We start from the raw sequence: 18,619 nt of genomic DNA, 5'->3' as shown, positions 1-18,619 counted from the left end.
ACACTTGCAAATTGTGAGAACAGGATGTTATTTCCACATGACTTGTATCATTAATAACATTGTTCTTGTAATCTAAGTATATCTATGCACGTAACTAACAAAAACTACTTTTCCAGCTTTGATAATATGTCTGGCTCATTCCAATCTTTTCAGGTACTTTCAGATGACTCTAAATGTTATTGCTATGGTTATCCAGATTGATAACATGCTTGATTATGTTCTGGGGTTGTACCCATCTTAGAAATGCATGGTGCTACGTTTTTGAACCAACAACCATGCCTCCTCTACTATACTCTATGGCAGGGTTTCTCAATCCTGGTCCTGGGAAGCCATTGTCCTGCACGTTTTAGTTTAGTTTCCCTGCTCAACACACCTGTCTAACGACCAAGAGTGAAAGACCCTGTTCTATGGCACTCAAGAAAGGAATATTATTACCTTCACCACTCTTTTGAACTGGCATCACATTCACCTCCGAATCTTACCTAATTGAATGCATAGGCTATGCAGGGGTGGTTGGCTGTAGGGGTTTTGTTTTTGTTTTTGATGTTGATTTGTTTTGCTTTATGTGAGATGTCTGTAATTAGTTAGAAATGGAAATAAATTAAGTACCAGAGGTTTAAGCTCTCTTCAAACTCTGTCAGAACTCTGACTACAGAGCTGACCAGCACAGTAATAGATAATGGCTTTGATATTGTGGGGAGTGCTTTTCCACTGATGTGACTCATTTTCCTGAGAGCAAATGTTGTTGCTAATCACAAGAAACAAAATACTTTCTAATGATCATGTTGACCTCCTACCACTGTGGTGTTTATAAAGTATCATCCAAATTTAAAGTGGCTATATGTAAGACATGTTTTAAGTCATAAAATGACCACGAGCTGTCATCAGAGATTAAATAAACATGTCAAAATGGCTTCACTGATGACAGTAGTGAGGCCACTTAAATCACATTTAACATTTTTATTTGCAGACTGCAAAAGCAGTCTGTACCAAATTTATGTTTGGTGTCATGGTCATCCACTACCAGCCACCCAATAACGGCAGGGTCTGCAGTGGTCTGTAAAACAGAGGAAGCTAATGCCAAGCCCATTCATTTTTACATTTATATACATTATTCAGGAAGAAGATTCAAGAATTCTTTATTGCCATTATGCATACACATCACTAAATATCGTTTGGTAACTCTTGGCTTCAGAAGGCACAATATTTTGGGAAAAAACTGTACAGTATCCCCTCTCATCAACACAAAGAAGTGTTTCAGGTTAACTTGAGGCAAACACTCCTCGGTTGAACTGGATTTGTTCCACGCTAATACCAGTAAAAGTACATTTTGTTGATGCCAGTCAATGCAATCCTGCGCATTCACATGGCCATGCTTCTTTTAATATGTCCACACCCTTAATGCCCTCCCACTGCAGTACACTCAAGCCAGAAGTGAAGCTTTAAGTAGATCTAGCTGTAAACTGCCTGTAACAATGCAGTCAAAAAACTGTGATCATGATAACATCAACTGTCTGCACACACACACACACATACACACACACACACACAGAATCATCGGCTGAAACTTGTCCTGTTGAATGTCTACTGTACTAACCTGCCTTAGGACAACAGATGAAAATTAGCTATTGTGCTAACTCTGGCATACTTACGTTGTTGCTCTATGCTGACATGTTGATGAATATACATTGTCCTAATTCAAATAAATAAATAAAAAAACTAACATTACATGTTAGTGGTACATGGTACATGGTATTTAAGCATTCGTGAATCGTCAAGCTACAGGCATATACATACATTTAAAGGACACGTGTGCATTAATTTCAATCTATTTAATGTTAAATCTTACATTGACAATAACAAGACAAGAAAATGAGCAGAACTTTGCTTCAGATAACTTTATCAAAGTGTGTGTGTGCGTGTGTGAGAGAGAGAGACAGAGCTTGTGAGAGCGAGAACATACTGTAATACTGTAAACACACAAACAGACACAGTGAGTGCTTCACTATGATATTTATGAAAATGTCACTTGCATATTTTGGTCACTTGACGGGGGCTCAAATGTGATGATCTGATCCTTAACAGATATTATGAAGGGCAGGACTCTCCTGTTGCATGTAGGGGGGGGACTCTCCTGTTGCAGGATTACAAAGTGTTGCAGCAGCTATGAATGACCAGTTGGCAATTCCTGTCTGCCAACCAAGCGTATAAACAGTCACTGTTACTGTTCACCAAAGGACAACAACAGTGACACATCAGGAACTAAGGGGTGCTGATGATAAGCACGTCCACACTCACAGCCTCACAGCCGCATGAAGCCAAGTTACCTTGTGATTGCTGTAAATCACGCTGACATAGATGGGCCAGGGGGGGCATGAGCATTTTTTGGACACTACAAAATCTCTGCTCCTTAGTGGAATGTGGGTGAGAGAGGGTGGGTGTGGAGGAGTGAGAGCAGCTGTCAGAAAAGCCTTCAACAGCAACTTGAGATTGGAGAAAATAATGGGTGTGGTGACGGTGGTGGGCGGAAACAGAAAGCAGAGTGGATTTGATATTGTGTACGTACAAACATTGTAATGTTCACTCGTGATTTATAACGATATAAATATATACTTACTGTGTCACACTTCAATTGTTCTACTACTCTGGTGTGAAGAAAAATATTGCAAGCTATAAAAATGTAATAACTGTACGGTGCAATAGCACAGATTTGGTGTACAAACTAAGAAAATGTCAAGTAACTGCTCATGTTCAAGGACAAAACTATGAAGATTGTGCACAACAGTAAAAATAATGTAGTAAGTTTCCTTTACCTGGTTGCAAGTGCTGATGTCCACTCCATTTTTTAGGAATTCAAGGACTTTGTCAATGTTTCCTGCCCTGGCAGCTCGAAGGAAACTGGTGCTACTGTCAGACTAGAAGGATGACACAGAATAAAGGTAAATGTTAGAGTCATAACAGGTGTTTAGTATAAGTCTAATTGTTGGGCATATTTGCTTTTATTGGGACAGAGATAGTGAAGGAAGGACAGACATGAAACAGGAGGATGACATGAAAGTTGAGCCACATGTTCTTTTTTTTCTTTTTAATATGCACATATCAATTAAAAAAAAATGTAAACAATTTATAAATACTAATGTAGCATTTGGCTGAATTAATGACTGAAACAAAATAATCATGAATAGTTTAGATCGTATGGAAGTCAGACTTGTTTGGATCTGAGTCAGCTATTCTAAATCTACTACCAGACGACAAGGCTGGACAAGCAGCTGCTACACGCACATACATACATACACACACACACACACACACACATGCACATAACATGTATAGTATATCTCTGCGATGCATTTATGTTTTAACTGTCCCACAGCTGATCATAACGTTTTACACCAAACTCCTTTAGAATGTTGACCAAACACCCTTCCGAGACTCTTTAAGCACTAACAGCATTACGACAACCCAACAACAAGTAACATTAAGCCCTTTCAGTTTAAAATGAACGTTTCAAGGAAGCAGACTTTCTGCAAAGAAAAATCCAGCAGCAGTGTAACATGCAACAATTCAGTTCAAGATTTAACATTATCAATGACACTAACTGTGTAATGAGACCCCAACACATTTTTTTAACTTAAAATGAAAATTAAATCACAAGCCAAATGTTTTCCATCTCATCTCAACAAAGAAAACCAACACATCTTTGTTTCTTTGGCATAGTGGGTGTGTTAACATGTGAAGTAAACATCACTGGGTGTCAACGGTGTCAAGTGAGATCAGCACCATTATACTTCCGGTTCCATGTCCGTGTAGGCTCAAAGGTCAATCTCCTGCATGAGTTGTCGTCACCAGACAGACAAACACAAGTATGCATGGCATGCACGTTGAACACATCAGCTGCAAAGAGAACAGCATGCTTTCTTGGCGAGGACATTTAGTTTGTACCAGCAGCAGGACATGTAACAGATTACAAATGACTCCTGCAGCACAATCAAGCGTCCTTCTCCACTTCTTACCAATGAATCATCAACTTCAGATCCAGAATCAGCAGCTCCATCGTCGTCGGTGTGTAAATTGTTGTCACTCCGAGTAGTTTTTAAAGCTCCATCTGATCCACATGCCTGACATGTTGCTGAATTTCCCATGTTTGCTGAATTCCCAGTAATATCTCTTTTAAAAGGGGTCTTTCCTTGCTCACTTAAACACTATGTATGAAACTGTGGTGCACTTAAGTCCAGTGCTTGTAGTTTCTCCTTAGATAAAAGCCCGATCAGCTCACTTCCTGCCGTGTGGCTGCATCAAGCAATCTGCCAGTCCATTAAGTCTGTTCATGTCTTCTGTCCAAATGCAGTTAAGACCACACCAAATATCACTTATTTCACTATTACCACAATTCTACCTCCTAATGTGTCCTTCTATACCTTGTCCAGCAAAACTTCGTCAACCCTGCATATTTCTGGTTCTGCCCCAATGTGAGCGAGTCAAGCTGGGGCCAGTCTTGCCTACTCTTCCTCTGCCTCTTCACTCTCTATCTGTAGAAAACAACTGCAACCATAAACATTTAACCCTTACAGTCTCTCCACTATGGCTATTTTTATCTCTCCAGACCCTCTATTTTACCAAGACAACAATTCTTTGCTGAGTGTGTCCAGGGTGGAGTCCATGACAGCTGGGTTTGAGTCTGGTCGGCGACCAATTGGAATGCGGTGCTCTCCAGGAACGTCAGTGCTCTAAATTCACCCAATCTTTGCAAATTTGATGTGTTGTTTGTAATCTGAATTAATTTCTGCACATGTGACACCTATTGCACGTCTATCCGTCCTGGGAGAAGGATCCTCTTCCTGAGGTTTGTCCCATTTTTCCCTCTGTACAAGGTTTTTTTTGGAGTTTTTCCTCACTCGATGTAAGGGTCTAAAGATAGAGGCTGTCACTTGCTGTTCAGACTGCAAAGCCCTTTGAGGCAAATTGTGTTTGTGTTGTTAAAATTGACATGACTTGACAATCCACTGCTCTTCATTAAAGGGAATATAGCAAATGAGTATAGATACTGGACTCTACCTGAGCATGTTTATGTGCATTTTCAGTGTAAACAATCATCATCAATCATTAACAGCTGTGAACTCACAGTTAAAACAAATAGTCATAGACAATTCCTTGGCTTTGCTCGAATGAATAGAGAATTCAAAACAATTGCAGTCTGCATTTTATTGTCCTGTAAATGTGTCTATGATGTGAGTCTGTGTTTCTGTCACAGGGTGATTTTTTAGTCATTTGTATTTCACTGCTGTCTGTCTCATTCATCTCTCCACCAACCACACATTGGATTGATTGAAAGCCAGCTGTAATCTAGTCTTTCTGTACAGGATTCGTGTAGATTGACTGACAGAAGGTCCCTGGATTATACACTGTACAGTGTCCATGTCAATGTAAACACTTGGAGGCAAATGTAGATTCTCAAATATCCCATCACTATTTGCCTTTTCTATAAATGGTTACTGTCTGAGAGCAATGCTCTTCCGTGTTCTGATATTAGAAAACATAGTCTATTAATTACTTGACAAATTTGACCAAAGATTTGTTCCATTATCTAATGCCACCAACATAAGACCTCTCAATGTCTGTATTTCTTTATCTCCACACGACAACCACTGAGGACAGCAGGAGAGCCATTTATGCACAAACTCCAACAACCCACTTTCATAAAGTTTCACGAGTTGATGAAATGAAGATGACAGTAAGAGTGCTACATGTCATTAAATACAAATGTTTATGAGTTTGTTTTACCTGCCGCTTTCGCTCAGCTCTCTCACGGTGTCGCCTCCTCCTCTCCCTGGCTTTCTGCAGAGCTCTGTATTCCAGATTTGGCTCAAACTCACGAGATTTCTTCAGGTGGGCTGCAGCATGGGCCATGACCTCACCTTTCTAGTCCGTTTCAAAACTATTGTTTTACAAGGGGCTGGAGTTGTTCTTCGTTAACCTTTGCTCTCAGTCAATTGCAAGAAAACTTCTGTGTATTGTTATATTATTGCAGGGTTTTCAAAATGACAGGAGCATTGACCCAAATTTTGAATTAGTTACAATACGAAAAACAAAATAATATATGCTACCTAAAAGCTCCAAAAATTATCCGAAAAAAAGCTACCTGCTGACTTTTCTCTTTCTCTCTTCCTCTATTTTCTGTTCTTCTGTCATGTATCAAAAGGAGTCAGATGTCAGCCTTTGTCAATCCGCATCAAGCCAGGAAAGAGCTATTGGATGTTCATCGTCTCACAAACACACATACAGACGTCCATGAAAGTCACATGTATGTGTGCGAATATGAGAGACAGTGAGAGATGATGAGGGGAAAAAGGGTTAGTGAATGAGGTAAGACCCATCACACTCATCCAGGGAATGACCCGGCCCAGATGTACATGAAAACCCTACTCAAAAAGAACAGATGTGGCTATGTGGCACATGTGAGCATATTAATGTGTGTGAGTTGCAGTCACAGTTTGTTGTGTAAGGGGTTTAATGAGGCCACATGCTAACAGCCAGCTGACTGATGAAACCACAGCGACTCTCTGTACAGCTGTGTGCTGTCAGATATAGTTGGTTCATGAAAAAACTGTGGGAAATGGGGTGAATACTCCACTGAGATACAGTAAAGGTGATAAATTGGCGTTTTTCTCACTTGAAAAAGCATGTAACTATTTAACATTGTTTTTTAAAGTTCCACTATTTAAGAATTAGTGACATTTAATGATGAGACAGAAGGAGGATGGAGACGAAGGACTCCTCCACTCACCCCTCCCTTTGCCAAGATCCAAGGTGGCCTTTGCATGCCAGAAAAGTACTTAGTTTGTGCATTAAGCTTCTGTTTGAAATCAGGAAATGCAAACTGTGGCTAGTTTGGCCGTGCTGGCTGCCGTAGAAACATCAAAGCACAAGATTGCAGCCTCTATAATACAGAGCCCTTTCCTGACATATGGTACTGTGCAAAAGACTCAGGGCATTTTAATTGGGTCTTATATATATTAGCAAACTGTCAATGTTTCCAGTATTTTCTTGGTTTGATCCAATAAAGTGATTGTGATATAATTATTATATATGGTCATTAAAGAATTGCTAAAACAACATATCAAATGTTGCACAGTACTGTAAAAGGCTTATTTGAAAGCTTAAAAACAAACAAAAGAATATGTATAATATATTTTAGCAAATATACCCTTAAACAATTGGTAGAATAGTGTACATATGTTCTGCTTAGAAATGCTCTTAAATGTCACACTTTGGAACTTTAAGGACAGAAGGGCTAATGTCTTATTAATTTAAGTAAAACAACAAGAATTGGAGAAAGTAAATACATGCAAAGAGAGTTATATATAAATAATACATGATAATGAGTATGCAGACAACCATAAAGGAAGAGGAAGAGAAGCATGGTGAACATGGGCAGAGAATGTCCTGTGAAAACAGCAGAGTGGGATACTCCACTCCAGAGGGGGACCAGTGATTACAGAACAGTGACTCCCAATTACCTGCAAGTTACAGGCTTCCCCCTACATGGGGAGAAAGTGGGTCAGTCTGCATTGCAACTGCACTGCAGCCCCACTGCTGATGGTGGCTGATGGAATATGATTTGACAGCTTGTGCATGAATGTGTGTGTGTGAATGTGTGTGTGTGTGTGTGTGTGTGTCCACCACCAGCAGATGGATGTCAAGGTCTCTCTGTCAGTGCTGCAAATGGTAGGTGCTTGAAATTTCAGCACCAGGGACAGGGACACAATGTCACATCTCTATTTCTGTTCACACATTTTGCCTGATATGTTTCCACAGACTCATTCTGCAATCATTTGCAATCTCTCTACCTACTACAATCTACTAACCTACTACTAATCCTAACCCTCGTGAATGAGACAGATCTGCTGGATCTCCCCAGACTGTAGTGCCTTTCGAAACTGTTCTCTCATGATGCATTAGTGCCAAAGTGCATCTTTCAATTTCATGAAGATCCTACTGTTAATGTTCTGTGTCCTGCTCCTCTGGCACCCTCTGCTGGTAAGAGAGAGAATAGTTGTTCTTCTCTTAAAGCAACAGTTATGGTGCATTGATTTAGCACAGTGGATAGAAGAGCTAACCTTAACGTTTGCAACAACACAAAGAGGATTGCTCCTTGTCATGACATCATTATTGAAAGAAAATAACCAAATGTAATTTAATTTTCAGGATAATTAATCAGTGTTTTTAACGAGATTTTAAAACTGATATGTATTTCACAATATATTACTACAATTTAACATAGCTTTTCCTCCCAGAATTAAAGTCAATTCACCTTTCAACGTTTAAAGTGGCTTTGTGTCTCATGTTCATATTTATAAAACTACACTAAAAAAATCCAGTCCAGTGTGAGCAAAACTTAACTTCAGCTTTAACTGCTACACTGTTCTTCTTAAGTTTCAGAGTAAACAGACAAAATCTATAAGTGTCTGGATCAGCATGTTAGTCGATTCTGAAACAGCTTTCTTACAGTAATACTGTTACAATGTGTGTGTGTGTGTGAGAGAGAGAGGCAAAGCATTATGTCAGATCACTGCCATGTATTATTTTTGGTGTCTATGCATCAATAAATGCTGATCAGTGGTCCATGATAATGAGAAGGACTATATTATACACAGAGAAAAAGTGTGTGTGCCTCTGTGTGTGTTTGTGTCAATTTAGGTATCGGTTTACATTTGGGGAGGTTCCAAAGAGAGTTGATGTGAGCTCTTGTTTCTTTGTGGTTCGATGAACCTCCCAGATGGGGAGGGGTTAATGGTCTGCTTTCTATTTTATAGATCCAGAAGCTTTTATAAGGCCCATTAGCACTCCAGATAGACAGATATAAGAGACACAGAGCTCAGCATACTGTATGTATCACTGCATATGCCTGTTCTCATGCCTCAAACTGTGAGAGAGTGTGCACATGCAGGTTTGTTGTGGAAAAACAATCCAAAAAGCAAACACAATATCTGTGACTGTAACAATAGATCAATTGTGATAATGGACAAATCTTTGTTTATAATATACTTTGAACTAGGGATAGCAATGTTTAACTTTTTGCATGTTATTTCACCTGCCATTATTATTATTATAACATTAGAGAGTGCACATCAACCAAAGTATTAACATAATTAGCAGAAGAAGAAGAAGAAGCAAGAAATGAAATGTGAGGAGAGATGAATTGGCCTCTGAGCTGCACCTGCACCATGACATAGCATCACTACAGCATTTACTTATTTCATTACTTTAATGAGATTTAAACAAACAAAAACAATGTTTTGGGTTTTTTTTTTACTTCTGTCTCTGCTCATGAAAACCAATGTTCTTCTTTGTTTGTGTTGTCATTGGTGTGGTTGTTTTGGCTGTTGCTGCTGTTGTTGTCACTGCATTTAATGATTTGTCTGGCTGCTAATGGAGCTGCAGTGCTGAGTTAGGTGAGCGATAAGTGTCTGGCAGTGTATAATGCATCATAATGGAGAAAGGATATTTCTGTTTCAAAAGAAGCTCATATATTTTTCATGAGTCAACCCTGTCCCAAATGCTCCTCATCAAGAAACTCCTTGTTTACATTAAGACTTTGATTTAAGTGACATGTTATGCTTTAGTTAACCTTGTTACTCAAATACTTAAAACTGTGGAAGGACTAATTTTCTTGTACTTGTACTATGACAACTGGACTACAGACAGATAGCAAAGGTTATGGAGGCCTAAAACCAGAGAACACTGGTTTCTGAGAACCTGGTACACTTTAAAACTTTTTCTATTATATCAGAGAGGGTTTTTTTTTCTAAAGGGAAATAGATTAATAGAAATACTCTTTCAAGAATCAATGCTCAATTATCTGCTGAAACACAAAATCAATACATTCTTCCCCCGAAAAAAAGTTCGTCTCAAGATTTAATTTAACTTGCTATGTTAGGAAATATTGTATTACAGATATTTTTCTGGTCTTAGAGGAATAATATCCACTCCCAATAAAACAGCAAAAAAAAGTACATACAGTCTGTAAATGTCAACTTCTCTCATAATAAGTTCATAATAAAGACATTTATCCGGGTTCTCCGGTCTCTGGTTGGGGATTAGGCAAATTGAACACTCTAAATTGACCATAGGTGTGAGAGTGGATGGTTGTTTGTCTCTATATGTAGCCCTGTGATGGACTGGCGACCTGTCCAGGGTGTACCCCACCCATCACCCTATGTCAGCTGAAATTGGCATAGCACCCCCCATGACACTCATGTGGAAGATAAAGCGGTAGAAAAGAAGGAAGGATAAAAAAATCAGCAGGAGGTGACCAGTGCCCACAAGCTCCACTGATTATGTATACTAACACACACACATGCAGGCACATCCTTTCCCTTTAGGATATTGATTGTAAACTGCAGCTGAACCCTGCACCACATGAAAAATACAGACTGCAGTTTTATTACCTAGCTAAAATGTTTCCTACAGTATGGTTTTAGGTAAACACGGACAGTAATGAAGTGTGATCCATCACAAAACATGTCAGATTCATAAATCTGAAGGTGTAAAAACAATATTAGCAATTAGAATTAAAGTCCCCATTTTTTTTCCAGGAACAAATTATTTGGCACTTTAAAATGTGATGTGCCTTAGTGTGCATAGGCCTATGTAAATGTTGATATTCATAAATTACTTTTTTTCCCTGCCTTATTTGGAGACCAAATGATAAAAATCCAGAGTAGAGACAGTAATGGCCTGGCTTACAAATATGATTTAAATGTCATGTCATTTTGCAGCATCGTTTATTGCTTTGGAAAGGTCAGAGTCATAAAGTCCACAACACACATCCCCTCTCTTTCTCTCTTTCTCTCTGTCTCTCTCTCCCTCTCCCTCCTTCCATCTGTCTGTTCCTCACAAAACCAAATCACAGCTTTGTGGACAATGGACACAGTCAAGATTCCAGATCAAACCACACCCAAACACAGGGAGTAATGACACTGAGGGGATGAGCTGCGACGGAGGGAGGGGCTAGACAGAGTGTGGATGACACAGTATAACCTTGATATGGTCGCAGAGAAAGTCAAGCCACACCCTGTTGAAAATGAAGCAACAGTAACATGACGAGCACCATTCATCTTTCAGTGTTTCTAACAGTGTGCTAACAACACTGCCCGTCTCTCTATACAGACGAGCAACATCCCTGCAGGCAGACACCAGTGACACATTAACGGTTTTGGTTTTATTGCTGCAGTAGGCCACAGCCTTGAATGTTTTTCTTTTTATGAAAAGCAAACTAGGAGCACTCTAAAATAATCCATCTGGCCAGAAATGCAAAGCAAGCAACTAGTTACCTCTGTAAATGCATTACACACTTTCCATAAGTGTTTGGGTTTGTATCTAAAAGCTGTTGGGAATCATCAACCATATCCACCAGTTAACTGCGACACAGGAGTGTTGGTATGAAACCCGCTGCCTTGGAAATGGCCGCCATGCTAATTTACAGCTTTCCCCCTTTTGAAGTGCAGCCCAAGTCCCTCAGGAACACATGACGTCAGTTTGCCGTTAATGAGATGACAGAATGGCTCAGAGCCTACTAGAAGATAAACTACCATATTCCAGTAAAACTGCAGATGCCATCTTTGATGGTGGAAAATCAATATTACTGATATCATGTTGTTAAATGACTGAAAAGGGCTGATGTTTAAGCCATACAATGCAGGAGATAAGCACAACTAATCAGACACAAGAGCATGAAGGCAAATGGTCCAAATGATCGTTTCCGAGTGACTTATCTCAGGTGATTTTCAAGAAAACGCTGTTCGTTCCTTAATTTGCTATAATGCTGTATAATGTATTTCCATTGGAGGGCTGATCTCATCCAACAGCAAAGAAAGAGTTTCCACACTGAACCTGATTTCACTTTCCAGGTCAAACATGTGATGAATAATGAAGTGTGTGACCTAAAACTCGCCGAGGCACAAAGTCATACCAGGGATGCTGACTGATGCTGTCAGAGCACGCGCACGCGCGCGAGAGAGAGAGAGAGGGGGAGAGAGAGAGAGAGAGAGAGAGAAAGAGAGATAAATAACCAGTCAGACACATAAAATAACAGAAAGAGAGCGAGAAAGACACACACACAGAAAAAGAGAAAGAATCTATGAACTCTTTACCTCTTCTTTTGATAGACAATTTTCAATGTTTGACCAAACTGTCCCATAATCAATAACACAAATACCAAATGTAGATATAATGAGCCAGCAATCAAGTGGAATTAAGGCATTTATGAATGTGTGTGTGTGGGCATACCCGTTTGTATATATGTGCCATGTGCAGTACTAAGAGCTACACCATTACCAACAACACAACATGAAACACTCTGATGTTCCTTGGAGTGGGGTGGGTGAGAGAAAGGGTGGGGGGGGCGCTTCTGAGAAGTCCATTGATCACTAACCTCACCCTCCCTCTTCTCTGTCCATCTCGTTGTGTTTCTTTAACGGGAAACACAGTCATAAGACCATGATGAATAATTAACGTCTAAATGCCTCCCACTGCCCCCAATCAAAAAACACCTGCCATCTGCAGAGCACGGCTAATAAAGGAGGCAAGTTAGGATGATGCAATTAATCTATATCCATACTTGTTTGGGGGTGTCTTTCAGTTGTCTTATGCTCTGCAGCTGTGGCGAGTTAATGCATTCATTAGCATTAGTCAGTTCATTTATTTAATTATGTCCTAGGGATGTACGATATTGGACCTTTTGCTGATATCATATCTGACATATCTGGAGTGCTTGGACTGATACAGATATATAAGTCTGTCCTGCAAAGGTCATTTAGTCTCTTTTGTAGTTAAATTAACATAATATTGTTTATACCCATGTAGCAGCAGATGTAGATATAGATAATGTTCTTTATTATGCAAAATAAATAAGCATAAAAAATATTGTGCTGATAATATCCTATCCTAGCATCCTTATTATCCCTAACAAACAAAAAAAACGATGACAACTTTACCCAGCAAACATTAGTCAGGGGAAGGCAGGTTCTAGATGTAACTAGGATGCTCCCGACTAGTTGTAATTTAACTTGTTATAACACAGCAAGCCCAATGCAGTGCAGAGAGTCAGGATGTTGTTTGCACCCTGATATAGAGACGCAGATGCTCCATTTAGATCTGAGACAGGAACACCAACTCACTGCCCTATCGCAATTACACAGTATGGAAAGTTATAGGAAGGTGAAACCTATAGATGACTTTATAACAGTGTTGCCTGCATGTTGAATGTGGAAGTCGGCAAATCATACCTAATATTAATTTAAAGGGATATGAATATTTCAGCTTCCCCAATGTGAGATATTGCATCCCAGTTACATATTAGCTGTTTTTTTTTCTGTTGAACATATTGATGAACTGATTCATTATTTCCGAATAACTACCAGTCATTTCATTTGAGCTCATTTGAGCTCATTGAGAAATAGCAACATTTTCAGAAAAAAACAGCTTCTAAAGATCTAAAGAAGAAGTATTAGGTGTGGCCAACCCATACACATGAATAATAGCATGACCCTGGCTCTCTAAAACTGCAGTGGAACCCTAATTATTACTGGTAAAACCTGCGTTGTCCTACTATTTCCTGACAAATATCAAATATCTACTGTGAAAAAGGTCTATTAAATATAAACAAATGTATTCACAACATGCTTAAGCATTACATCCACATGTTGTACAAGCTAAACTCATTGGCAGTTTGCTCATATAGAAGACCAACTTTCAGTAACAACATTCTATCCAAACGTCAGTGATGACAGAATTCGACAGACATAAAAACAACAAAGCAGGTGGTGCCCTAAGACTTTTGCACAGTACACAGTTCTTGATCGATTTTGCTTACAAAACAACTTAACGACTTATTAACTAGCAAAGTGTTTTTTTCATGATGATATTGTCATAAAGAGTGGAATATGTATTGCTGCGTCATGCCAAACGGCAGTAAAGCACTATGTATTCCAGAGGTAGAGGTAGTGGAGTGGATGACTTGCGGTCGTTCACATGTCTCCCTGTAAATACCGATGACCGGACAAGTGCTCTAAGTAAACGCAGCTATAAAATACTGCATGTGTAAGTATGACAGTGTGTGTGTTCTGCACAAACACACTGTTCAGCTGCTCCCACAGAGACCCCAATTGACCCTCAATTGGCCGAAACATTGTTGTTTGGCATCATGCGGTGGAAGACGACTGTAATCATATGTGGGTGTAGCTGTCCAGAAGTAATGTAATGAAGGCCGTGGCTCCATTAGGACTCTCTTCCTGCAGAATCCCATCACACCACTCCCAGTGGAGCGAGAGACAGGCAGGCAGACAGAGAGAGAGCGAGAAAGAGAGACAGAGAGAGGAAAATGTCAAAGGCTCCAGTGAAATCTGACCTCTTGATACATCAGGACCTCAGTGTACGGATCAGTGGTGGGGAGGATAGGCAGGCAGGGAGAAGGAAAAGAGGGAGGGAGGCATTTTGAAGGGAAATAAGAGATGAATAGACATGACAGCCAAGAAGAAAACTAGGGTAAAGAGTCAAACTCCTCGTTAGCGTGAGTGGAGGAAAGATTATATGTAAAGATGGGTGGCAAACAAAGTTAAAATAAAGAGGGGGAATTTGGTGCAGGAAATGCACCAAAATATCAAATACTAATAAGTTCATGGACAGGTGATCTGTATACCAAGCAAGGAGAAATAGGTCAACTTGCCGACTCATAAACATGAGTCATCTTTCTATGCAAGACAAGAGCAATTTATATATTCCTACACTGCATGTGCAATTATACCTATTCCTGGTGGATTCAAGATTCTTAATTGACATGTACTAAGTAACAATGCAACATTATTACCAGTAATGAAATTGTGCTGTCTTCTCAACTTGACAAATGGAAATAGGAAACGTATCTGCGAACGCTTCTATCAAAAGGAGCGGCCAGTATCTCTCAACTGAAGCCTGAAATATTCAAACATTTTCTATATCAGTGCAGACTGCAGTGAACAGAAAGGCTAGTCCTGACCTCGCTGAAACTGAGATCTAAATATCCATTATTTAACGAGTTGGAAGATTATTATGATGTAAGATAGTTTCTATTGGTCCACTATAGGAGTAAGCAGACAAGCAAATGATTGCAGCGTGTAAATTCATGATGACACTGACGGGTTGAGAGAGCAGAAGTGACATGGACGCAGCCGCTTGGCTGAGAAGCAGTTTTTCTGAGACAATCACACAAGAGACAGGAAGTATTTTTAGACATGAAAAGTGAGCGCCTAGCATCACAGTGCCTCTCTTTTAGGTTCTCATATTCATGTTTAGATCTGTGGTATTTCTGTTTTGAGCTCTACCTTAACATGGAGCTCCTGCACATACACTCCATTTTAATCTGTCCTTATCAAATGATTTGCATCTCTAACGCTTTTCCTTTACTTTATAACCATTTCAAGTGTCTGGTGATATCTGACTGTGTGTGTTATTTACAGTGATGGTGGCATTACAGTGCAAGTGTAACACAATTACTCTGGCTGATCATTTCATTTGTATTTATACATTGAAAATTGTTTTTCTTTGTGCTGTCTGCTGAAGGAAAGGGAATTTCCAGTTAAGATTTTGCAAATAAAACCAAAATGATGAGTCAGAATTACAAGCTCAACATACAGTTGCAGTTTGTGCCAGCATTTCAAAGAATGGCAGTTACCGGTACCTTCTAAAGAGCAGCTGTGGCATGAGCCAATAAAAATGCCTGATCTTAATCAATATTTTTACATTAACCTGTGACATGAAATGGGTTACCACTGTGATGAACACAAATGATCTGATTTATCATCCAGCTCTGCATCTCTCTGAAACCACTTAGTTCATAACTACACATTTATTCAGACAGCTGCTATCAGGTGAAGAAAGTCAAACATTCAGTAAGCTATAAGACACTGGTCCTTCTCAAGGGTTGGAGGAGACCAAAACAAAGGTAAAAGGGGGTGAATATTTTGATGTTGACTCCAAATGAGCACTAACATTAGTCCACATTGGTTTGATTTGTAAATAGACAAATGTCATTGTGTCATGGCTTAGTGGGAAAAGTCTCAGCAAAAGAATGAAGTCAGTGATAACAGTGGTAAACATCTACATCTCCCTCACTAACTCAGTTAGAAAAAACAACTTACACTGTTATCTTTTTCCTCATTTAATGGATTCTTACGAGACGATGATTCCAAGCATACAGCCCAACCCATGCAGCCTCAACATGGCGGGTGTGCTGTGCCTCTCAACAAAGTTAAAATAATAGTTTTAAAAATAACGTTTATTCACTTCTAGCATTTTGTACGTCTACTATTCACTACTTTGAAGCATTGTGATCAGACAAAAGAAAAAGACTATAATTTGATATGTTGTGCTCCACTGTCAATCGCTCACTACCAAAGATCATAAACAGAAGCTAAAAGATGAGCGAGACCAAGTTCAAGCAATGCAAAGAAGACGACAGTTGTGTTTGGAGATAAAGATAAACTGTCACCTATTTTGACTATTGATCAAAACAAAACAAACACACATGATCTAAAGTTTTTTTTAGTGTAATGTATGGTTTATCGTAAACATGAGCAGCATCTCTTTGAACAGCATCATGTCTGTGTTTTTTTTGACAAATAAACTTGACTGCATCCAGTGATGTGAGCTCAGTGGCCCCACCCAGGATAAAAAGACTAAGGTGTGTGTTTTCATGTAAGTGTGTGCAGTATGTGTATCTGTGTGTGTGTGTGTGTGTGTGTGTGTGTGTGTGGCACTAGAGTCCATTACTGAAATCACATTAGCCTGAGAGGGTGCACTGAGACAGGAAACAGCCATCTACCATCTCCTGACTTACTTTTCCTGAATACTCAAACACACACACACACACTTACAGAGTACAATTAAATCTATATGGGAACACTATTATTAACATTCTTGACTGAAACAAATATTTGTGAAGGAAAAAAATCCAGTTATACAGAACAAATGTGGTGCTTTGTGTTTGTGTTTAGGGTGTAATGTAGTTGCATTTACAGTATTAAAACACACTGATCTTAACATTAAGCATATTTAGAGGAGAGGAGAGGAGCGCTGCATAGTAATAAGAGAATATTAGTCCACACAAGATGGTAAATACTTACTGGAAAGCCAGCCAAGCCCTAGACTGGCACTCAAGACACACGTACACACACGTACACAGACACACAGCCACATAAATCCATACACTACAATAAGCTATAACATAATGTCCAGAAAACCAACAAAGTATTGTGCAGATTTGAGTATATTAAACAGAAAGCTATAAATCTCCCAGATGCAACCAATCAACCCAGTAAAACAGCACTACATAAATCACTTGTCAGAAGGAACAGAAATTGGAACTTGCTCTCAGAAGTCAGGTCCATTAATGTTCACCCTCTGGCTCGAAGAAGCCTAAAATGGTCCATGTGAAACAGTGAACCTGACTGTGCTCGATGTGAAGTTGTAAACACTGCTCACTGTGGCCTGTAAGAGTGACTATAGTGGAGTCAGTGCAGGCCCGCTGCTGTTTACTTTGACTGGCACAATTAGCTTGACTGACCATTAGCTCACAAACAGACGGTTTCTGTTTCTCTGCGGGGAGATTTGCTCATATAAGCTGCTAATTCAACCATAGTTGAACACAAATCAGACAGAGAATCTGTCAGGTCACCAGCACGGCAACGCCTTTCCCCGCTGAGCGCTCAGCATCAGCAGCGGCTCTGGCTGACGTTATACACGGCTGAGCGGACCTGTCAATGCGGACACAGACACCCACCTGCCGTATACGGTTCTGGTGCGACAGTGGCTGTGGTGCTGGCACACTGTCCAGAGACGTGTTGCTCGAAGAAGCCATCTTCACGTCACGGTCGGAGCCGCCGCCCCTGGAATGACTTTCCTCCTCCGGGCTGCTTGACATTTTGTCTCGGGCTGAGTGCTGCTGGAGGCGAGGGTCCGTCTGCCGGTGCGAGGTGGATTTCTGTGCGGGGCCTCAGACTCCACAAGGCTCGGAGGGACCCGGGGTCATTCTGCGACGTCAAAGTCGGTCTGTAATCAAACGTGACAAAAGCTAAATACAGCGGTTCAGCCAGGTCTGTCAAAACCCCCCCAAAAAACGAACGCTCCCTCCGCTCAGTGATGCTCCCGGTGTGTTGCTGTATTCTGCGCGTGTGTATGTGTATGTGTGTGAGAGCGTGAACGCGCCTCACACGCGCTTTCGCGAAACTCCGCAGGATCAATGCTGCCTTCAAGGGCAGTCGGAGATTTCGCAATGGAGCCTTGATTGGAGCGATCAGTCGTCAAAAAAAACTACGACTTTCTGAAATCCAACTCGCGAAAACATAACATGTTGTGGGCGAGAGGCAACGTCTAAAAAATACTTTTATCTATTATATTGTTCGATGTTCAAATGCAAATAGTTAAAATGAGAGTATGTCTATTGTTAAGGGTATCACATTTTAATTGTGTTTTGACCGACTACATGTGAAGTAGTAAACCCCCAATAAGTACATGAATAAAATAAATCATAATAATAATATAGCTACGCCATTTTGAACAAATGGCACCTGAATGCACCTTCAGC

The 18,619-nt window shown here is 40.0% G+C and overlaps 1 protein-coding gene across 17 annotated transcripts in view; it reads right to left on the bottom strand.

The window, feature by feature from the left end:
* Positions 1-18,198, bottom strand: part of ank2a (ankyrin 2a, neuronal) — a 63,310-nt gene extending 45,112 nt beyond the window's left edge. For 11 of the 17 annotated variants that reach the window (XM_044027855.1, XM_044027866.1, XM_044027862.1 and 8 more), the window contains exons 1-2: positions 17,816-18,198; positions 2,814-2,915 (exon numbers count right to left, since the gene is read on the bottom strand). In XM_044027855.1, the coding sequence (XP_043883790.1) occupies positions 2,814-2,915; positions 17,816-17,956 (243 nt within the window). In that variant the 5' untranslated portion in view covers positions 17,957-18,198. Of the gene's footprint in view, positions 1-2,813; positions 2,916-5,781; positions 6,094-17,815 lie in introns of those variants that run through there. The other 6 variants (XM_044027857.1, XM_044027858.1, XM_044027872.1 and 3 more) reach the window with 1 other exon arrangement.
* Positions 18,199-18,619: the final 421 nt, after the last annotated feature.

This window comes from Solea senegalensis, linkage group LG6 (genome assembly GCF_019176455.1).
Source record: "Solea senegalensis isolate Sse05_10M linkage group LG6, IFAPA_SoseM_1, whole genome shotgun sequence".
Lineage (NCBI taxonomy): Eukaryota > Metazoa > Chordata > Actinopteri > Pleuronectiformes > Soleidae > Solea > Solea senegalensis.
Note: the sequence above shows the minus strand (reverse complement) of the source record. Positions and strands in the feature narration are given on the sequence as shown.